At 32.1% G+C, this 21,642-nt stretch overlaps 12 protein-coding genes across 12 annotated transcripts; 6 read left to right on the plus strand and 6 right to left on the minus strand.

The window, feature by feature from the left end:
- Positions 1-220: 220 nt before the first annotated feature.
- On the plus strand, positions 221-892 carry T551_01467 (uncharacterized protein; the record flags this gene model as incomplete). Its single annotated transcript, XM_018373730.1, has 4 exons — positions 221-289; positions 336-454; positions 500-652; positions 685-892. 4 exons carry the CDS (start codon positions 221-223, stop codon positions 890-892), a joined length of 549 nt encoding a protein of 182 aa, XP_018229905.1.
- Positions 893-989: 97 nt separating this feature from the next.
- On the minus strand, positions 990-3,948 carry T551_01468 (uncharacterized protein; the record flags this gene model as incomplete). Its single annotated transcript, XM_018373731.1, has 18 exons — positions 990-1,189; positions 1,236-1,314; positions 1,358-1,371; positions 1,413-1,468; positions 1,519-1,536; positions 1,582-1,864; positions 1,908-1,925; positions 1,971-2,075; positions 2,117-2,161; positions 2,206-2,437; positions 2,530-2,627; positions 2,667-2,681; positions 2,731-2,830; positions 2,870-3,098; positions 3,143-3,379; positions 3,424-3,472; positions 3,512-3,626; positions 3,670-3,948. The coding sequence occupies 18 exons, from the start codon at positions 3,946-3,948 to the stop codon at positions 990-992; spliced, it is 2,172 nt and encodes a 723-aa protein (XP_018229906.1).
- Positions 3,949-4,142: 194 nt separating this feature from the next.
- On the plus strand, positions 4,143-5,950 carry T551_01469 (uncharacterized protein). Its single transcript, XM_018373732.1, has 5 exons — positions 4,143-4,315; positions 4,369-4,379; positions 4,427-4,899; positions 4,940-5,337; positions 5,393-5,950. The coding sequence occupies exons 1-5, from the start codon at positions 4,266-4,268 to the stop codon at positions 5,886-5,888; spliced, it is 1,428 nt and encodes a 475-aa protein (XP_018229907.1). The 5' UTR covers positions 4,143-4,265; the 3' UTR covers positions 5,889-5,950.
- Positions 5,935-6,797, minus strand: T551_01470 (calmodulin). Its single transcript, XM_018373733.1, has 4 exons — positions 6,544-6,797; positions 6,297-6,500; positions 6,035-6,069; positions 5,935-5,984 (listed from the first exon to the last, which is right to left on the minus strand). Exons 1-4 carry the CDS (start codon positions 6,791-6,793, stop codon positions 5,967-5,969), a joined length of 507 nt encoding a protein of 168 aa, XP_018229908.1. The 5' UTR covers positions 6,794-6,797; the 3' UTR covers positions 5,935-5,966.
- Positions 6,798-7,609: 812 nt separating this feature from the next.
- On the plus strand, positions 7,610-8,919 carry T551_01471 (uncharacterized protein; the record flags this gene model as incomplete). Its single annotated transcript, XM_018373734.1, has 5 exons — positions 7,610-7,699; positions 8,208-8,359; positions 8,399-8,669; positions 8,718-8,775; positions 8,815-8,919. The coding sequence occupies exons 1-5, from the start codon at positions 7,689-7,691 to the stop codon at positions 8,917-8,919; spliced, it is 597 nt and encodes a 198-aa protein (XP_018229909.1). The 5' UTR covers positions 7,610-7,688.
- A 401-nt stretch (positions 8,920-9,320) lies between these two features.
- Positions 9,321-11,323, minus strand: T551_01472 (uncharacterized protein; the record flags this gene model as incomplete). The annotated part of the gene is made up of 3 exons (XM_018373735.1): positions 9,321-10,615; positions 10,663-10,945; positions 10,988-11,323. 3 exons carry the CDS (start codon positions 11,321-11,323, stop codon positions 9,321-9,323), a joined length of 1,914 nt encoding a protein of 637 aa, XP_018229910.1.
- A 135-nt stretch (positions 11,324-11,458) lies between these two features.
- On the plus strand, positions 11,459-12,418 carry T551_01473 (ubiquinone biosynthesis protein COQ11; the record flags this gene model as incomplete). Its single annotated transcript, XM_018373736.1, has 5 exons — positions 11,459-11,501; positions 11,552-11,606; positions 11,656-11,918; positions 11,968-12,138; positions 12,186-12,418. The coding sequence occupies 5 exons, from the start codon at positions 11,459-11,461 to the stop codon at positions 12,416-12,418; spliced, it is 765 nt and encodes a 254-aa protein (XP_018229911.1).
- A 50-nt stretch (positions 12,419-12,468) lies between these two features.
- Positions 12,469-13,560, minus strand: T551_01474 (uncharacterized protein; the record flags this gene model as incomplete). The annotated part of the gene is made up of 5 exons (XM_018373737.1): positions 12,469-12,510; positions 12,554-12,600; positions 12,642-12,790; positions 12,834-13,074; positions 13,122-13,560. The coding sequence occupies 5 exons, from the start codon at positions 13,558-13,560 to the stop codon at positions 12,469-12,471; spliced, it is 918 nt and encodes a 305-aa protein (XP_018229912.1).
- A 213-nt stretch (positions 13,561-13,773) lies between these two features.
- T551_01475 (YEATS domain-containing protein YAF9) lies at positions 13,774-14,545 on the plus strand (the record flags this gene model as incomplete). The annotated part of the gene is made up of 3 exons (XM_018373738.1): positions 13,774-14,232; positions 14,275-14,368; positions 14,415-14,545. 3 exons carry the CDS (start codon positions 13,774-13,776, stop codon positions 14,543-14,545), a joined length of 684 nt encoding a protein of 227 aa, XP_018229913.1.
- Positions 14,546-14,640: 95 nt separating this feature from the next.
- Positions 14,641-16,532, minus strand: T551_01476 (ATP-dependent DNA/RNA helicase; the record flags this gene model as incomplete). The annotated part of the gene is made up of 4 exons (XM_018373739.1): positions 14,641-15,709; positions 15,760-16,080; positions 16,126-16,280; positions 16,326-16,532. 4 exons carry the CDS (start codon positions 16,530-16,532, stop codon positions 14,641-14,643), a joined length of 1,752 nt encoding a protein of 583 aa, XP_018229914.1.
- Positions 16,533-17,442: 910 nt separating this feature from the next.
- Positions 17,443-17,958, minus strand: T551_01477 (uncharacterized protein; the record flags this gene model as incomplete). The annotated part of the gene is given in 6 exon segments (XM_018373740.1): positions 17,443-17,490; positions 17,499-17,508; positions 17,577-17,596; positions 17,646-17,729; positions 17,748-17,756; positions 17,857-17,958. Coding segments are annotated over 6 exon segments (273 nt in total).
- Positions 17,959-18,818: 860 nt separating this feature from the next.
- On the plus strand, positions 18,819-21,308 carry T551_01478 (uncharacterized protein; the record flags this gene model as incomplete). Its single annotated transcript, XM_018373741.1, has 3 exons — positions 18,819-18,882; positions 18,928-20,930; positions 20,982-21,308. 3 exons carry the CDS (start codon positions 18,819-18,821, stop codon positions 21,306-21,308), a joined length of 2,394 nt encoding a protein of 797 aa, XP_018229916.1.
- Positions 21,309-21,642: the final 334 nt, after the last annotated feature.

Here is a 21,642-nt window from a genome sequence, read left to right on the forward strand (position 1 = left end):
TTTTTAAATTGATTTGTTCGATTCTTGAAATCTTAAGTATAGAAAAAATAACTTCAAGAAAATTCAACATTTTTCAAGTAAAAATTAAGAAAAAAACAGTTTTTATATAAAATTAGTGAAACCAATAATTTAAATTATTTTATCTTAAAAAGTCAGATTGAAATCCAATAACTAAAAACAATATTAGCAAAAATCTATTTACAAAAAAGATTCATTCACAATGTCCAATTTCCCGTCTTTAGAAGAATTTGATGCAGCAAATCACCATATAACACTGAATAGACACAAAGTATGTAATTATTTTTTTCTTTTTATGAGATTTTGTTTTATATTAGCCTCAATTCAAAATACAAGATGAAATACCCTCAAAAACCATATATTTAAATGATACTCAAACAGAAACAAAAGATGCAAACATAAACACATTATATGTTGAGGAACCTATCTTTCTTCAGTAAACAAGTTACTATTAATAAGTAAAAATGATTAATAAATGTAGAGAATGGAGACAACAAAGAGAACTAGATATTCAAAAACGTGATGAAGAAAATGAATTGAAAAAAATAGAAAGAATAGAAGCAGCAAAAGAAGCTATTAAAAACTTTTATGAAACGTACAACAGAAAAAAAGAGGCAGAAATTCAGAAAGCAAGGTATATAAATACATTATTAACAATTTATCTAGAATTAAATTTGAAAATAGAAAAAAACAAGAAGAATTTCTATTAGAAAGAAGTAAAGAGTCTCATGGAACACTATGGGAACGCATTGTGAAACTTCTTAATTTATCCGATACAACATCAGGTTTAGAAAATAATAATATATCAAAATTCAAAGAATTATTATTAAACCTTGAAAAAGATCCTAATGCACCAGGTGCTAACAATACTTAGCGTTTTTGTATATGTATTAAATAGAAATATGATTTATATAGTTGTCATTAAAAAACAATGATATGAAATAACAGCCGATCCTTGTTTTATGTATAATTTACTGTGTAACTCGGCTTTTTTTAATGATTTCGTTTGTTTCGACAAGTTCATATCCACACATTTGGGACCTCATTAATCTCATAAATGCAGAATTTATATTTTTACTTAATTCTGCATAAGTGCCTTCTTCAATTACTTTGCCTTTTTGATTTAAAACAATAATTTTATGAGCCCTTTGGATTGTAGCAAGTCGATGAGCTTGAAATAAAAAATTAATGAATAACATATATAGATTTATATTTACCAATAGTTATCGACGTAAGATTTTCTTGTTGAATCAAGTTTTGTAATGCTTCATCAACCAAAACTTCAGATTTTCCATCCTAGGAACAATTAACATAAAAAACATACTATACTATACTTTACAAGTGCAGATGTAGCTAAATATTTTAATAAAAAAAAAAAAAAAATTAAAAATTACCTTCATCTAAAATCAATATTTCAGGGTTTTTAATTAACGCTCTAGCAATTGCAATCCTAAATTATAAAAACATAATTAAATGTATATTATTTTATTATTGAATTACCTTTGTTTCTGTCCTCCACTAACTAAAAGTTAAAATGATTAAATAATTAAAAACAAATTTTACCTTAATTGTATTCCATTATTTCCAATATGAGTATTGATACCATTAGGAAAATCCATAATAAAATTAGAATTAGATTTTTTTATTGTTTTTATTATTTCTTCTAATGTTGCATCCGGTTTTCCATAAGCAATATTTTCTTTTATAGTACCAGAAAAAAGTGTAGGATTTTGTGGTACAATACCAATCTTTTTTCGAAATTGTTTTAAATTAAATTCCCGAATATCCATATTATTAATAGTAATTTTTCCAGAGTCTATATCATAAAATCTTAAAAGGAGTGATGCTATTATTATTTTAGTTAATTATTCAAGACCGAAATAACAAACCTATTGTTGATTTTCCTACTTTTATTAGAAAAAAAGTAAAAATAAAACAAATATATTAACTACCTCCTCCACTAGGACCACAAATTGCAACATTTGTACCTTGCTCTATTGTAAACGATAATTTAGAAAAAATAGGTATATCTGGACGAGAAGGATATGCAAAACAAACTGAAAATCAATATTGCATAAAGTTATGACATCTACTTTACCATCTTTGAATTCAATAGGTCCTTTAATACTAGTGACAAAAATACCTACTATTATATAAGTTCTAACTTTAAATATAAATAAACCAGACCTGTGGATTTTATAGATGGCTTTTTATCCAATAATTCAAACAACCGAGATGATGCACCTAACCCTTTAATAAATTCAGAATAAAATCCACTTAACCCAATCATAGAATTTCCTGTATATGCCGTATATAACAAAAAGGAACTGAGATCACCAATAGTTATAATAGAATTGCTAACCATGCGTCCCCCAAAAGCAAGAATAACCAATACTACCATATTCCCTGATAGCCCAATCTAAAAATTTTAATATTACATAAAAATAGTTTTCAAATTTTACTAATCCTAAAAATGTACTATTAAGAAATGCCTAAGATTTATGTTATAACAAGTATATAACATATACATGGTTGTTGTACATCCTTCTTATTCAATTGGAAGACTTTTCGAATTTTATTATTATAAGAGCGTAATTCAAGTGTTTCGCCTATTTTATAAACAATGATTTCAAATGTTCAAAATATACCTGTAAAAGCTTTAACTATAGATATATATGTTAAAAATATAATACAAAATTTAATTCTTAATACTTGTATATATATTTCTGAGATTCTCGGAAACTTTTGTTAAATCTCCTAAAGTTTTTTGAATTTTTTTTGATAAAGCTTTTATATAACGCCCATAGAACACCTAAAAATTAATAAAAACCAAGAAAACGATAATACTCACTGAACCAATTACGATTGGTGGCAGAATTAACATCATGACTGAAGTTAATTTTACAGATATCCATGTCATCATTGTAAGTCCAGCAGTTGTGGTGATTAAAGATTTTAAACCATCAGAAAAGTTTTGAGTAAGAGTTTTAGCAACGATTGTTGTATCTAAAGAAAAATCAAAAACAAAGTAAAAAAATATATTTCTACCTGAAGACAAACGTGAAATCAAATCACCACTCCTTAAAATACATTAATAAAATTTTTTAAAATAAAAACGACTTACGGATTAACATTAAAAAATTCTATATTTTGTCTGATAGTATTCTGATATAAACGTGATCGTAATTTAGATATAACTCTTTCACTAATAATTCGTAAAAGGAGACTACGTCCAAAATTAGATGCCCCACTAACTAGGAAAATAACAGCAAGTCCTGTATAGAAATAAAAGGGCTCAATCCCAAAAAAAGTGCCTTTAAATGGTTGAACCATAAAATCCAAAATTTTCCCAATAATATATCTTTAATAAATAAGATTTTTTTCAAAAAAAGTTCATATATATACGGCATAGACATAGAAACAGAAGACCCAAAAAACAGAAGAATAATAGCAACTACCACGTTGAGATATTATAGATATCTTTAGAAATTACCCGATAACATTCTAGTTTCGCCTTTAAGCAATTTAACAAAGCGTTTTAATTCGGAAAACATTATTTTCGAGTGAATAGTTGTATTTTGTCCATTTTGATGACTTTTCCCATTCTTCTAATCACAATTACAAATATACATCTTTTTATTGCAAACACACATGATCATAATAAATACTTTTTCTAAAACCAGGATGCAAAAAAAGACGTTTTGATGATGAAGTAAATATCAAATAAAAAGGCCTTTTTTCTACAAAGCAAAATCTATGGCATCGCAAAGAACTCCATTTACACGTATATAGAGTCCTAATTCTCAAATTAAGCAGCTGTTTCAAAGAAGTATTTGCCAATACATACTCATGTGTATATAAAAAACGAATAAACATATTATTTTGTTTTCTTATAAGTTTCAATGATGTTTTAAACTCCCTAAAAAGCATTGTTTTGTTGTCATCAAGATTTCAGAAAAAAACATGGAAAAAACTTTTTTATCCCAAAAATAAGTAAAACCGATTGAATATCTTCAATTCCAGTGATATCTATATATTTATAAAAAAATACTTTTTTTCTGATTTTCAATACATTTAAACTCGAGATTTCTCCCGAACCTCAGAAAAAAGTGATATATTATATATCAATAAAACATCCATAAATAGTACTGTTTTCAGCAGATTTTTTGCTATATTTCGATTAGAAATATCTATTTTCAACAATATACTTCTATACCACTTTTAAATAGCTTTTTTTTTGGTTCAAAATGGTTCTAGATTACTCCAAATGGGATAAGTTGGAATTGAGTGACGACAGGTAAAGATAATAGGTATATAGGCAGGTACATGTTATCTAACGAGCATTTCCAGTGATATAGAAGGTTTGGGCACCTGGAAATTTCAAAAAAAAGACTAAAATAGCCTATAGTTCATCCAAATGTCGACAAACGCTCTTTTATCCGATGGAAACAGCGAGATATTCATGAGAAACGTCAAGCACGCAAAAGAGCAATCCAGGATATCACTGCTACTCGGAAAATGAACACTGGTTTGGTGGAACAAATCTCAAGGATAATTGAAAGCTTGAAAACAACGACAAATCAATCTCCAGACAATGTCATTGATGATGTTTTAAATAAAATTAAGTTGGAAAACATACCCAACATAGAAGGTGCTGTAAAATATCATGTGTCTATTGGAACATTGATTGAACAAATTAAACAAAGCCTCAACACATTGGAAGGGGAAGAACGCCGTACAAGATTTATTCAGGAATTCGAAAAAAACACTGAAAAACTACAAAATTTAATCATCAAGGCCACTGAAGACCTTGAAAAACTAGAAGAAGAAGGCAAGGAAAAAATAACATCCGAAGATATACGGATCGGCTTTGAAAGTTCTGTGTGTATCTATATTAATTGACACTTATCTAATAAACTAGTCTATAACAAAAACACCAGCGAAAAAAGAGAAGAAAAAAATACAAACAGTCGAGGTCCTCAATAAACAGGCACTTGAAGAGAAAAACTTGGAGAAAACATCTTTATCGGAAAATATTACCAATACCGAAGACGAGACCACCGAACACATAGAACCCTCTAGTGCTGCAAGAGACTTTTCCAAACTTGACAGCCGTGATTACCACACCCTTCTCAAATTTATCAGTCTTCATCCGGAAATCGTCTCTGACGAACAAGAAACCGACGGCCTACTCATCGATGCATTCAATTATCAAATGCAGGGCAACGAAACCCTTGCCAAACAATGCGTCCACCAAGGCCTTCTTCTCCAATACTGTCGCCAGCTCGGCAAAGACGGCGTTACTTTGTTTTTCCAGCGGTACATCACCTCCCCTTCCTTTCCTCCCTTCTTTTTCTCACTCATTCCTTCCCAGTGTCACTTCTGCCAACCACGCTGCACATAAACTCTTCAACGACGATGTACACCAAACCTACTCCCGTATCAAGGTCCGTGCTGCGGAAATTCTCTTGGAACGTGACACTTCTTCCCCCGTAGAACAGATTCAGCTCCACGCGGTTGATCCCAACACCAAAATCACCATTTCCATCCCTCCCCCCTCCTCCGACGACCCCGACACCCAAATGGCCCGCCAGATCTTTGATTCTTTCTCTCCCGACCTTCAAGCCGCTCTCTACAGCGGCCAACTTGACAATATCAACAAAGTACTCGCCAGTGTTCCCCTTCAGCAGGCGGAAAACATCGTCAACGACCTTAAACTTGCCGGTCTCCTCAGTATTGAAGACGAACTCATAGACGCTACTCATGGCTCTCCTCCCCACTTTTCCTTTCCCCCTCAGCCATCCGATTCACAGCCCGGCCTTCTGTCTCCTGATTCTCCTTCTAAAAACTCTCCTAATTCTTCTCTTTAGACTCTTTTTTATACATTTTTTTTCTCCTTCTTTTTTCCCCTCCTTCCCTCCTCCCTCCCTTCAACACCTTTCGGACGACTATTTATTAAGCATGATCTAGACGTTTAGTTTTCATTATACTTATTATACATGTATTTCTGTATTACCCGTGTAAATTCAGTGTAGTTGATTGCTCCGTCCCCTATCTGCGTCAGTCCCGCTCTTTTCTTGTATACAGCGCTGCACCGCCTTTGCACCACCGCTGCACTCCTCTATGCCATGTCCACTGGCACAGTGTTAGCGCCTTCCACAGTAAAAATCCCGCTCCCACAAAAATACACAAACTCCCTCCTAAAATCCACACTCTAGTTTTATACATTTTCCTTGTTCTTCCTGTGTGCTCAGCGGCGCCCTGCTGCCCTTTCTCACCATCCACATCTGCCTCCCGGATCATCTCGTCCACCTCTTCGTCTGTAAGCTTTTCCCCGAGATTGGTCATCACGTGCCGCAGTTCTGCTGCTGAAATGATCCCATTGCCGTCTTTATCAAAGACTTTAAACGCTTCCCGAATTTCCTCTTCTGAGTCAGTGTCTTTCATTTTTCGGGCCATCATTGTCAGGAATTCGGGGAAGTCTGCCGTTGTCAGGCAGTGCAGACAAAAATACACAAAATGTACCAATTGTCCCGTTTCCGTCTGCATCGACCTCATTAATCATATCCTGAAGCTCGGCTTCGGTCGGGTTCTGCCCAAGAGAGCGCATGACAATGCCAAGCTCCTTGGTGGTGATGCATCCGTCGCCATCCTGCTGAGTAAGCATGTATACGCAGCACAACTGCACACTGCAGCATACAACGCATATACCGCGCATATACCGCGCATATAATGCATATACAGCGCATACACAACGCACAGTAGCAGAGTGCATACACTGCATACACAGTGTATATACAATGCGTATACTATGTATGTGTATACACTGCATAACATATGCGGACAGTATATGCTGCGTATATACATAGCATATATATGCAGTATATGTATAGTATGCGTACAATGCACGCACTGTGTGTGCAGCGCACTGTATGCGCACTGTATGCGTGTTGTATGCACTGTGCAATGCTGCGTGCATACACTGCACGGCTGCATACATGCACACTGACACTGCATACAGTGCGCATACAGTGCGGAGTATGTGTATATGCTGTATATACAGTGCATCTATGTACACACTGTACGTGCATGCAACACGTAGCATATAATGCGCATACACTGCATATAATGTGTGTGGTGTATACACTGCTTACACTGTATACACTATGCGTGTATGCTATACATATATGCTACACATGTCTGCATGCTGCTACATACTGTATATACAGTATATACTGTATATGCCTATATGCCTATATGCAGTGCACGCACAGTGCAGTGCGTGCGGTGCAGCGACACACACCTTGTCAAAGAGCGAAAACGCCTCGCGAAACTCTGCAATCTGCTCCTCTGTGAGGTTCTGCTCTGCCTGCGCAGCCTGCCCGCCAGCCATGTTGTGGTGTGCGCGGGCGCAGAGCGATACGCGCAGCGGCCGCTCTCGGGCGGCGATGGCGACGCGCGACCGGACGCGGCTGTTTGTTGCGTACAGACAGTCGTGCGTCCACCACCCTGTCGCAGCGCACAGCGACGAGCACTGCGGGTTGCTCGGGGACGCAGTCGAGCTCGACTGGCTGGCGCCCGACTGGTCAGCATGCGTCGGGGAAGTCGAGAGGCTGCTGCAGGAAATCAGCGGAGAGCGAGAGGCACTGGAGCGACTGTACAAGAAGAACATGCTGCCGGGGTTCGACGACCGCCGGCACGATGAGGGAGAGGCGCAGTGGCGCTGCATGCGTGTGCTGCAGGTGTGTGTTGCACTGCACAGTGTACGCATATACGTAGTGTGCACTGTATATACACAGACATGCATACACAACGCGAGTAGAGCACTGTATGCACTGTATATGCTGTATATATACAGCATATACATGCAATATATTATACATGCAATATATACATATACTATGCATATAGTGTATAGTATACATAATATATAGTATAGTATACACAGTGTATGCTGTATATGTATAGTGCCACAGTGTGCAGTGTATGCGTGGTGTATACAGTATAGCATATATAGTATAGCATACATATATATAGTATAGCATACATAGTATGCTGTGTGTGCACAATAGAGTGTACACTGCATGTATGCTGTATACAGTGTGTATGGAGTGTATGCATTGTCTGCGCAGTGCATGTGCAGTGCGTGTGCACTGTGTGCGGCGCTGACTCGCCAGAAAGGGCTTTAGGAGGTGCCAGGACCTGATAAGGACGGTCGTCCCCCGGCACGGAGCGACACCGACAGAAGCGGCCATTGCAAGAAATGTGCAGACTGCACTGGCAAACAAGGTTCAGGCAGAAAACATGCTCTTCAAGAAGAAGCAGTCGCTGTATCTTCAGCGTAGCACCACTGCATATGTGCCAAAGGCTGACCTCTCAGAGCTGCATCGGGGATCCGGACACACGGGTGCTCTTACAGACACGTATGGAAAGAGTGTCCCCAAAGAGGAGGGTGTCCCTATCACAGGAAGGAGTGTCCGGGAAGGGTGTCCGGAAGATGGGCAGATGCTTGTCGTACAGAGAGAATCAGAGGAAGAAATTGCGCGCAGAGAGAGAGATATAATGGATATTGCAAAAAGGATATTAGAGCTGTCGGATATCTTCAAGGAGATTCAATCAGTAGTGACGGACCAGGGGTGGGGAGAGTTTGTGTATTTTTATTTGGTCTTATCAAGCAGGAGTATTCTGGACACGATTAGTACGAATATCGAGAATACGGGGGAGTCTATGTGTGAGGCGAGCAAGGAGTTGAGCAAGGTATCTGAAGACGGGGTTTGCAGGCACTGACGGGGAAAGGCAGAGGCGTATCAAAGAAAATCACGAAAAAGAAAATGTATTTTTCTTCTTAGTCTTGTGGTGCTTGGGCTTTTTATTGTATTTTTAACGAAATCGAGCAAGTGAGCAGAGGGTGTTATCTAAGATGCTTTAAAATGTCCTATTGTAGCGGATTCGAAAGAAGCGATAATTGCAGATAAAAATGTTTGAAACGGTATTTCACAGTGCAAAATACGGGTATTATCATGTATTATGGGTTGTAGTTTTTGTGGTGCATCAATGAAATTATAAGGGGTTGAACGCAGGATGTGTTTGCGCTGGATGTGCTCAGTAAAACAAAAAATACAGGAAAGTGCAAAATACAGGAATATTTGTGGCAGAGCAGGCTTTTCTAGACCAAACTATAGCTGGAAACAAGGGTGGTTTGGTGCGGCACATATTGTAAAACGAGCAATTTCATCAATAAGATGCAAAAGTTTATGAATTATAAATCAAAGAAACAGGGGTATTTATTGGTGGCTTTATGTTTACGAATGCAGTGTTGTAACACAAGAATAGTCAATGGCTTCAAGCTGTGTCAAAGCGGATTCGATGTCTCTTTGATCTTGCAGCTCTTTTATAATTTTATTTAGTTGTACCGTGTATTCTTTAACCAGATGTTTTATGGCTACTACGTAGTTTTCTTTTAATATGATTGACTCTTTGGAGCAGTTCTGATGCATGGTTTTTTCCCACAAGTTTGCAAAAAAGTCAAGTGGCGTAGTAATTTGGTTCCGAGCAAGTTCTATAGAAACAGCATGCAAAATATCGTTCCACGCAGGTCTCGTTTGAATATTATTAAAAAAACATTTTATTATGTTTAAATCCATGTTTATTCTAAGCTCCGGCAATCTCAATAGTGATAAGCTTTCTGTGTGTGCCTTTGCAAGGTTGAGTGCCTCTACGAACCCGATAATAGTTCCTTTTTTAATTGGTTTTTCTTTTTTTATAAGACGAAGAATCTCTTGTAGATCATTAAAACTTCCCATACATCGAACATATTCAACCAAAGAATGCTCATTGGGATGCTTTTTTGGCAAAGATATCAAGGTTTTTTGCTCATTTTGCATCCATAAATGTTTGACAAATTCGTGTCTACAAACTTTTAAATTTTCGAAATTTAAATTGAAAGCTTGTCTGTAAATTGTAGCATAATGCTTTGTAGATAATTCCCAGTGATGTGAATTTAAAATTTTAAAACACTGTTTAAGACCAATAAAATTATCAAATAAAGAACAACATAGGGTTAAATAAATAATTGTATTTTTATATAGCTTTTTGACATTTGATATAAGATACTGAAGAAAGTTCATAGCATTAGCATTTAAATGAATACTAGAATTAGATAATTGTCGAACTTTTTGACCAAGCCTTAAAAAAGCCCGTGCAATTTCAATTTGACATCCTTCTATGATTTTATTTTTATGAGGATGGTTAATGACAAACCTCCATAATTTATCAAATTCATTATAGGTTAAAGAACAGTTTGCAAGAATCTTAATAGTTTCAAAGTTTGGAGATAAATTAGAAAATATCTTATTATAAAAAAACATAAGATCAGACTCTCTTTTTATATTATTAATAAATGTATTTTTACCCAAAACAGTTCTTAATAGGATATTCATGATTGAAAAGGAGGGAATTCTACGGGCTTTAACTAACTCACCAAGTATATGTATGGCTTTTTGACTTTTACCTTGTATAGAATAAATTTTCAATATATAAACTCTAACCATATTATATATGTCTTCAGAAAGTGATTTTTTTTCAAACATCATAGAGACTGATGTTTAATATTTTAGTAAATGCAAAAACTCATTAAAAACTTACATGGAATTTCTATATCTTCATATAAATATCGAGTTTCTAGTTTTGCAATATTAATAGCCGAAATATTCATTAGTTTTTTTTTCAAATCAGAATTAATAAGTGTTTCTAAAAATTCTTTTAAAAGCGGCAAGCCTTCATTCCTTTTATTAAGAGAGTATATTTTGTAAAGATAGAAAGATATAAGCGTTTCAGAAACATTTTCCGAATAAACAGAAAAATTTAAAATTCCAAGAATACTCTCTTTATCAAATGTTTTAAAACATTCTGCCATTTGTGCAAGTAACTAAGAGAAAATTAATTTTATTCGAAAGAACCAAGTACATACAAAACGAGAATTTTTTCTTTCAAAATGACTTGAATACTTGAATTTAGATGAACTTCGAGACAAAACAATCATCTTAAGAGGTTTTCCATATAATCTTTGTAATTTACGAATCATTTTAAATTTTTTTTCTGGTAAAAGACTATCCATTGCATTTGAAAAATCTTGCAATCCATAAACAAGAGCATCTATATTGACTGTTTCATAAAGCTTTAAATGTTTTTGAATTGCTGGATATAGTACATTTTTCCCAAGATTCAATGTTTTAGTACTTGATCTTTTTATGCAAAATTTATTTATTTTTTTCTGAAAAAAAAAAGATTTAGTCAAAAAAGTCATTACCAAAAATTCACAAATATATCTTAAGTCATTTGTTTTATTTATTTTCTTTTTTTAAAAGATTTTTATTTTTAAAAATACTTTTTTGACGTCGATCGATTATTTCAAAAAGCTAAAAAATAGTTTAAATTGAGAATGAATCGTCACCTCACTGTACTTGGGGGAACTGGCTTTTTAGGTTGAAAATGATCACTTTTCTATATATTTTGTGTATTTGACTTATTAAAGGTCAACATATTTGCAAAACTGCTATTCAAAAAGGTTGGACAGTTACATCATTAAGGTTTAACAAAAATTAAAGATCAATTCAACCCTAGCTGACCTAAAATAAGCCGAAAAGGAAAACCAGAGTGTGCAGGACATAATTCAAGTGTTCCAGAATGGCTAAAACAAGTAAATTGGTGTAAAGGTGACTTAAAAGATGAAATTTTGGTTAAAGAACATATAAAAAAAAGTTCTGCCATTGTATACTCTGTAGGAACTCTATTAGAATCACAATACAAGCATTTCCTATCTGCAAAAGATCTTTTATCCCTTACTTTTCAGCCATCTCATGATGAAAATTTAAGCTATAATAAATTAAATAGAGATTTTGGTAATTTTTACAAAAAATATCTATTTAACTCATACAAACGTGAAAAAAGCAATTCAAGTAGCCGATGAAGTATCAAGAATTAATACGAACATGCCTTTCGTTTATCTTTCAGCAGCAGGTGGTTTTCCAGGTATCCCTAGAAGATACATTGAGTCAAAAAGAGAAGCCGAGGATTATATTTGCTCTCTTCCAAATATAAGACCCATTATTATGAGACCAGGTACTTTCTTCATGCCTTTCTAACTTTTTTGATACTAATGTATATAGGTTTTATGTATTCAAAAGAACGACCCATCTCTATGCCTCTTGCTTGCATTATTAATACAATTTCTAATGTAAACAGATTATTTGACAAAAAAATACCATTCATAGATGCAGTGGGAGTTAAGCCTTTGAAAGTAGAAACTGTTGCAGATGCAATTATTCAATCCATTCACGACGAAACATTTAAAGGTATTGCAAGTATACAACATATTGAAAAATTAGCAACAGTGTTGTAAAAAAAAAATTTATAGAATATGTTGTACTCAGAATATATATATATATGCGTCTATATTATTGTAATAAGCAATTCCAGCATATCTTTAAACACCTAATGGCTAAAATCTGAAATAACAATGCTTATACGGCTGTACCCCTTTCAAGACTTTCTCTAATTTCTCTTGTATATTTATCATAAAATCTAAAAAATAAGAAGCATTCTTAAAAAATTAATATAAATACCTCGAAATTTTTCTATTAAAATTCGCATTTCTCTCATTTCTAACATCCCGATTAATATAACAATAAACCATTTTTTTAGAACATACATATAGCTAACATCCTCATTATCAGGATCAAACCGTCTTCTTGACTTCTTCCTCATTTCTTCCCTTTAAATAGTTAATAATAAAATGTATCATATAGAAGATGTACTGTTTATTGAGATCATCAACAAGACGATCAATTGCCTTCTTACTTGGCTTGCTATTTGCAAACCCAAGAAAGTTTGCATCTCTATAAAACGATTCATATGTATTTGACATATCCGACGAATTTTCTTCTAAAGATTCCTTATCACCTATCACTTTGGCCCGTTCTTTTTCATATGCTTCTAAATCTGGTTTAAATTTACGCATCAATTTTTCATAACTATGTTGAGCTGCTTGTGTATAATCTAAAACCATTTAATACATAATTTTATATAATATTGTATAACACAACCTGCAAATAAAGATTTATCACGTGCTTCTTGTTTTTCTTTCATCCTTTGATCCCATCGTTCTGATTCCTCAATAGACCAATCCCATGCACGTTTTCTCTCATAATTTTCACCTTTTTCTATAGTTTCTTGTTTCTGAAGTTTCTTTTCAGCATTCTGACGTTTAAATTCAATTTTTTTTGCCAACTTTGGATCTTCTTTCAAACGGCAATATTCACTAAATAAGTCCTTCCGATTTTCTTCTTCTGAAACTCTCATCCTTAATCTCAATTGTCTAAACTTTTCTATTCTACTTTTTATATCAAAACATTCTTTTTCAGCATTTTTTTCAGACAATTCCTTTTTATGATTTTCTGTTTTACAAAAACCCTTTTTACAGTTAAAATAGTGCTTTTTTTTCTGTTTTTTTTTGCTCACTTGATATTCTTCTTTAGTTTCCATTGTTATATATATATATTAAGCCAAATTTCCCTTTATTTCTGTCTTTTTCTGGTTTTTTCTTTTACAGGATACGTGAAGCAGGTTTACGTCTGATCGTTTTAATGATGTTAAATATTTAGAAAAAATTAAATCAAAATTAACATTAAATTAAACAGAATATTTCAAAAAGAAACAATATTTTAATATTTAATATTGAAAAATTAAAAGCTTTTTATGGCGCCTACAACCCGTGTTCCTAAATGCCAAATTATCCGGCCTATTGTAGTAGGAAATGTTGCTATGCCTTTGGGAGACAGAAAAAAACCAGATTCTGACCATACACACTCATGGACAGTATCAGTAAGGGGTGTATATAATGAGGATTTGTCATATTTTATTAAAAAAGTAGTTTTTAAGTTACATGACACCTATCCGAATGCTACAAGAAGTATCAAAAAAAAAGTATTAAGCAGAGAAATTAAGATAGTTTTAGCAATTGACCAGAGCCCCTTTGAAGTTTCAGAGACAGGATGGGGTGAATTTGATATTGCTATTCGTATTTATTTTGTACCAGAGGCAGCAGAAAAAAGTATTAGTCTTTTTCATCATTTAAAACTGCATCCTTATGGTCCAAATTCTGAAACAATACGGGAACAAGGTCTTTCTGTAACAAGTTATCAGTATGATGAAATAGTAGCTATTATATATTTTTTATCTCAATTAAGTCATGTCTAGATATTTAACGAACCTACTGAAGCTATGTATGAAATTCTAACAACACATTCACGGGCTGTTCTTCCATTGGATCGTACACCTTCTAATCCATTTAGTACACTAACTTGGTAAAAATAGAATTTGTAACTAATTGTTGATAGGTCAAAGAACTGAACAAGAAGAACTAGATCGGCTAGAACTAGCATTAAGGAAAGTAGAAGAGATGACAAAAGAATATAAAGATAAAATAATTCAACTAGAAAAAACAAGTACGAAAAATGCAGTAACTTAATGAATTTAATGATTTAATGGGTTTCTATTTTACATGCATTATGAAAAACGTCAATAAATCATGCCATATCTATATCACATCATTCATGTATAATACTATTTAAAAGATTTCAAAGGGTCGTTTTTATTTTTAAAATGTCTTCCTTTTTTTTTAAATTTAGAAATACGAGCTTTTCGAGTTCGATAAGGGTCTTTTTTATGAAAGCTAACATGTCCAATATTTTCAATAATATTTATTCGGTCTTTCTTTGGAAGTAAGTAATCAGGAATATGTTTGAGGTGTGGTTGAATTCTTGCTGGATGAAGTTCTTTATCATGTCGAAGTTGCTCCAAATCATTTGGATTTTCGTCGAAATATTCTTTAAGTTTTTTACTTGAAAGTATTTCCATTCTCAATTCTTTTTCTCGAGCCTCTCTTATAACTGTTCTTGTTATAGCTCTTAATGCATCCTCCATTCGATATCTGAATGCATTAACATGCTCCATATTAAAACTATAGGGTTTAATTGTAGCTCCTTTAGCCTCTTGATCTTTTTCTATTGCTTGAAATATTGATTCATCGTATTTTGCACTTTCTAGTATAGTACTTTTATGCTTTCCCCATAAATTTTCCGGGACAATGAACGACATAACCATTCCATCTTTATCTGCTCTAGCTGTCCTCCCAGATCGGTGTATATATGATTTCACAGTAGTTGGAAGATCAAAATTTAATACACAAGTTACATTTTTAAAATCAATTCCACGAGATACTCCATATTCATTATCTCTGTGTATCTTTTTTTGTTTTTTTGACGAATTATTTTTCAAGACTGCTTGTGTAGTATCACAATTTATGTTTTCTTCTGAATTGCTTATTAAATAAATACAAAGAAAGAATATAACTCTACCTTTTATGCTACTAGCAGAATCGGGTTTTTTTAATAAATCATTTTCGTCTGTTGCTAATATGATATTATATATATTTTTATTAAACTCCTCAATGATATGTAAACGAGAGTTAACAGGAAGTTCTGAATTCAAAATACAACACCTAATGCCAAATTGTTCCAAAAATAATTTTAGTCTATAACAACGATCAATACTATTGACAAATATAATAATTTTTCCCTTTATGAGTCGAAGTTTAAGTATAACAAATGCAAAAAGAAATTTTTCATCTTCACTACATCTAAATAAGATTAAAAAAGAAACAATATAATTTCTCATTAATACTTCACACTGTACTGTACAAGATTAGCATTTTTATTTGTCTCATCTAGTTTTAATATAATTGGATCTTTGCAAATCATTTTTTTCAGCTCATCAACATCCTCAGTTAAGGTAGCACTCATTAAAAACATCTGAGCACTCTTAGGTATATATCTTATAATATGATTTAGGTCCTCTAAGTATCCATAGGACAAAATTAAGTCAAATTCATCAATAACTAAATGTTGCAAACTTTCTTGAACGTGAAGATTTGATCCATTTAAATGAACCAAGATTCTAGAAGGTGTACCAACTACAATTTCAGGGTAATCGGATACCAATATTCTTAAATTTTGTAAGAAAAACAATAAAAATATAATAATTTTTTACTTTGCAGCATTATCTGAAATATTGGCAGCTAAATTCACAACTCTTACAATCTTCCCACAGTAAAACGTAAGTTCTTTAATATTCTTAACTACTTGACTTGCAAGTTCTCTTGTTGGCACAAGTATTATAGATTTTGTCTCTAGTTGATCCTGTGTCTAACACTTGATTTAAGTCTTTTTTCTCTAAAAAAATACAACTACTTTTTTCGTTTTCAAAAGACTCTCAATAATAGGTATTAAGTATGCAGCAGTTTTTCCTGATCCTGTACGTGCTTGTGCAAAAACATCTTTTCCCTCTAATGCCAATGGGATAACTTGACTTTGTACATATGTAGGTTTATGAAACCCAATTTTTGAAATTGCGCGCAAAAGCCTTGCATCCATGGACATAGAAGAGAACGTGTCCATTATATATACTGTGTTTCCACTGTATTTAAATGACTTTTCTATGTTATTATAAACTGAAATATTTTTACTCGTCTAACGTTTCTCGAGGATATCGAGGTGCAGCTAGTCTAGTTAAATACCAAATATATGAATATAATTTTATTTTAATAGGATTATTAAATATTAGATGCCATTTTATGTACTTCTTTGAAATATTGTATATTTTTCCTTTATTTTGTTTTTTTCTACTACATTAAATTAAATATCAATGATAAAACTTAAGACAAAATACCTTTAAGAACAAAAAATTAATATCGTAAAAGTATATAGGAAATTTTCACAATGTTGAACATATTTAGTGTAGTTAGATTGTCAGCTACAATTCATGTTATATTCGATTTTATTTTTTTAAAAGATAATTTATGATTTAATATTCATCTAATAATAATTTTTTAAACTCTACACAAAAAACATTAATAGTGTATGTTGTGTAATAAATATCCTTCTATAAGACAAAAACACATGATCATAAAGTATTTAACTAATTTTTGTTAATATTAAAATTTAGTCGTAATAGTTATCTGTAAAAACATATAGTATATGAAACTTGATCAATTATGAAAAATAATTTAAATCATTGTATAACAAATAATAATTATTAGAAATATATTCAAAATAGAACTGAAACCGATATTATTTCAATGTAATTGCTTTATGAAAAAAACATTCATTTTCATATCATTTCAATTTGTACTATTTAATCTGCAGATACAACCTATAAATTAGATATTGAATAGGATGCAAACAAAATAATATTTTTGTTATCCATAACCATATATTAAAATAATATAATACAAAAAACATAAAAAGTATTTTTACAACATTCATAAAATAATATTTAATACAAAAATCAAATACAACAAAAATTGTATTAAATATCAATATCCATAATATATAGCTTAAAATAACTAGAATTCAGCTACAAACATTTTTAGTGCTATAAAATATGTTAATATTGAAAATCTAGGATTCTGATTAAATAGTAGATATTAAAAATTGAAAAACATAAAATAAAAAAAAAAAATCTAAAATAACATATAAATACATATTATATCATAATACAATTTTACTTACTTTTTGGTTTAATTTTAATAATATCTTTGTATTATGCATAATTAAAGCTAGCAAACTAGAGTTGTCGATTAAACTAAAAATAGTCTAAATTCAAAGAAAAACCCTAATAAACTAAAATATAAGCTATATAAAAACAGAAAATTCTAAAAAACTTCTTTATATTGTTTGTTATTTTTTTCCACACACTCTTTAGTTAATCCTATTATTTAACCTTTTTGTTTTGAGTTGTTTTTAACATTCCATTGAAATAATGCCATTCAACAAAAACAAAAAGACAATGAATGCACTCCATATCTAATTTATGCAATTCCATTTTTTTTATCTGTTTACCCCTGATTGTTCCAAAGGACACCTTGTTTTTAATCTTCGATTATCCATTTTAAGACTAATAAAATTTTAAGACTAATAAACCATAATCTTATATTTTAAAGAAAATCTAATCTTTTAGTGACATTTTGCAATATAAAACACCTTTCAATATATATAAAACCAAAAAATTAAAATAACTTTTGTTTTAAATAAAAGCCATTATATTTAACTATTTTTCTTATGTATTTTTTTCCCTAAAAATATATATCTATTCAAAATATCTTATTAAAGTATGTTCTGTTTACTTTCAACTGTATCTTTTTCTCCATTTTCTCCTTTAGTCACTGTTTTTACGGAATGCAGGGTGGCCTTTCATCTATCAACCCCAAATACATCTAGTATCTTTTTAGTAGAAATAATTATAATTTAGCTCTTCTTGTTTTACACTAAATAAAACATTTCATTTACACCACTCTAAATCTTTGTTTTTAAAATTTTCTTTTTAACTTATAAAGGTATTCCAATGTTTATTATAAACACTTCAAAACTAATATAATCTTAATACTAGTTTACATATATTTTAATTTTTGTTTTAAATCCTAATCTCATCTTTAATTCACTAATAGTATATACATTAAAACTCTATTTAACTATCCTACATTTTTACACTTGCGCCCCTCGACTCCCTTTCGACATTTCTACTGTATCGGCCTCATGTCATCACAGCTACGTTAACAACGTATTAGACGCCTGCAGTTACTATTCTGTGTATTAAAAGCTAGAAAGAGTCCTGTTAGAAGCTGACAATAGAGAAGATACTCTTTAAACAGTTTTTAAGCAAATATCTGGCACTCTGCAGCACGAATGCCGTATATGCCACCGGCATGCATGTCTCACGTAGAACTTCCAACAAAGGATGCTGCTGCAGGTAAATAAAAAATAAATAGGACAAAAAAGGTGTTAAAATAAATAGCCCAGGAAAAATACCATAAATATAATAACAAAGAAGATTCCAAGCCGCAAATAAGGCAGACAGTAGGAGTAGAAAATATTCAGGAAGCATATAGACCAATATATATATGCAAAAAAGAGATAGAACCAGAAAATTCACAGAAAGAAACATGTTTAATAGGTACATCTATATATGCAGCCAAATATAATACATATATAAACGAAACAAGCGCATGTAATGAGGAAACTGGTGGATGTACCAGTAAAAATGTATATATGAATAAGAACAGTAAAAGTGATATTAAAGGAGGTACATATATGGCAGAAAATATCACATATATGGCGGGAAACAATGCATATAATAATGAAAATAACGCATATATTGGGACATATGTTAGTGCATATAATGAGCAGGTAGTTGCTGCACCGCTTGGTATGTGGACGACGGAATGGAACAGTCGAGCTGTTAATAAACAAAAGTCACAACAAATACAACAAATGCAGTCGACAGAGCAGCAGTTAATGCAACCGATACAAACACATCATGCACAACATGTTTTATCTCCATCTTTGCCTATTTCACCAGCCTGTTCTTCAACGTGCTTATCAGCATCATCTTTAAATACTTTTTATGAAAGAACAGAGCATTCGACAGGGTATTCGTTTATAGGGTCATCATATTTAAGAAAAATATCATCAAATCCATCATTTCCAAGTATTAGTGTATTAGACAATGGAAAAGGAGTAGGAGAGTCTCTAAGGGAAGTAGCAGAGCCTCGGATGGTTCGAAAGAAAAGTGGGGAATTAGTTAAATCGTCTTTGAAAGGGGAGAGACAAGGACGTTCACAGTCAGTGCCATCTACGCCAATTTTGCACAAAAATGTACAATTTGCAACAGAGTTGGAGCAAATCAGACATTTTTCACAAGCAGAAAAGCCAACTGCAGTGAGTGCGGATGCATCACCGGAAGAAAAGGATAGCTGTGATATGGAGTTTGGATACGATTTGTATGAACATCAGGAAGGATTCCAGAAAACACAGTGGATTGAGAAAGGAACGTATGAGTTGGAAATTGAATTGGCAAATTTTAGTGAGGAAAGAACAATGTCTTTATCACAAAATGTGCATTTAGAAAGTGTATATTTATCTTCAAATAAACGAAATTTATTAGGAAAAGTAGTAGTGAAAAATTTAGCATTTGAGAAATCTGTCGGAGTTAGATTTACCATGGACCATTGGCAGACAATATCAGAGGTGAATGCCGAGTATACGGATGACATACCTAGAAAGCAATATGATGGTTTTGATCGGTTTGTCTTTAACATTAAGCTTCATGAACTAGTAAATATCGAAGATAAGACGCTTTATCTTTGTATTCGATATAGAATTCTAGGTGCTGAGTTCTGGGATAATAATTTAGGCATGAATTATCGAATAGAATTTCGGAAGAAATTAAAAACATCTACACAACCTCATTTAACACATTATCCCATTTTATCTTCGCCGAATAGTAATACTGAAAACAATATAAACTCTAATATGGATACCCATTTAGCCACACGTCGAGCGTATAAAAGTAATTCATTTTCTTTTTCACTAGAAAATAATGATCTCACTACTACTCCACCACCTTTATCACGTAAAAAGCAATCTTCCAATAATCTTTTTTCGACTCGATATGATTTTAGTGCTTCACTTACAGCTGCTATCAAAGCATCTAATAATACCATTGGTTATGATAATAAAAACACGAATTTAGAAACAAGATATAATGATTCTTTTGATATTTCTACAAAAAATGTTCATTCATATTTCTCAAATTTATTTTTAATAGAGAAGGCCTCATCTACTACTCAGTGTAATATATCTTTTGAAAATGATACCTCGGATACCCCTTCATTAGATAATACCAAATTGGACACTTCTCTTGAAAAAAGCAAGACTACATCTAATTTGCTTAAAGATAATTTTAAACCTTCGGTAGATTCTGTTTCATACAAAAATTTTTTAAATAATTATTGTTTCGTACGTATCATTCTTCTTTTTTGCATCATTGTATTTATTGGTTATTTTTAGTTTAGGGGGTCGGATAAAATCAATACGCAAACTGCTAATTTTAAAATTCATATGAACGAAAATCCTGTATGTGACTTTTCTTCATCCCATAGAAAATTTGTTTCACCAGATTCTTTATCATCAGAATCAATATCATTTTCCTCGGATACCTCATTGTTTTATCCTCATACACCGTTATCCTCTATTTCTTCAGATTCGGTTTCGTCAAATATGTCAAGGCCGTCTTCTGAATCAAAAACGTCAATTGATCTTTATTATAACCATCTAATCAATTCATCACTTGGTCTTGAAGCTCCAGGAAGCACACTTACCGCTATACGAACTTAATCATATGATATCCTAAAAGATTATCCTTTTTTTCAAGAAATATCTATTATGATGCTTTATGTCTAATTTTTTTATTTCTGTTGCATAGAATTTTTTATTGAGTGGATATTTTAGGCTACAATAAAACTTTGCATGGATTGTCATGGTAATTTATCTCTTTGCCTTTTCTCATTATATATATTAACATATATATATTAACAATTCTTTATACTGTTAATTTGTCTACACATGGTTATCTTTTGCATTATGTATTCGTGTTTTAAAGTTGAGTATTGCTATTAAACTATTAAATAGTTTTTGGGATTGCTCTATATTTATTAAAAGTTGCAGTAAG

This window comes from Pneumocystis jirovecii, assembly GCF_001477535.1.
Source record: "Pneumocystis jirovecii RU7 chromosome Unknown supercont1.6, whole genome shotgun sequence".
NCBI lineage: Eukaryota > Fungi > Ascomycota > Pneumocystomycetes > Pneumocystales > Pneumocystaceae > Pneumocystis > Pneumocystis jirovecii.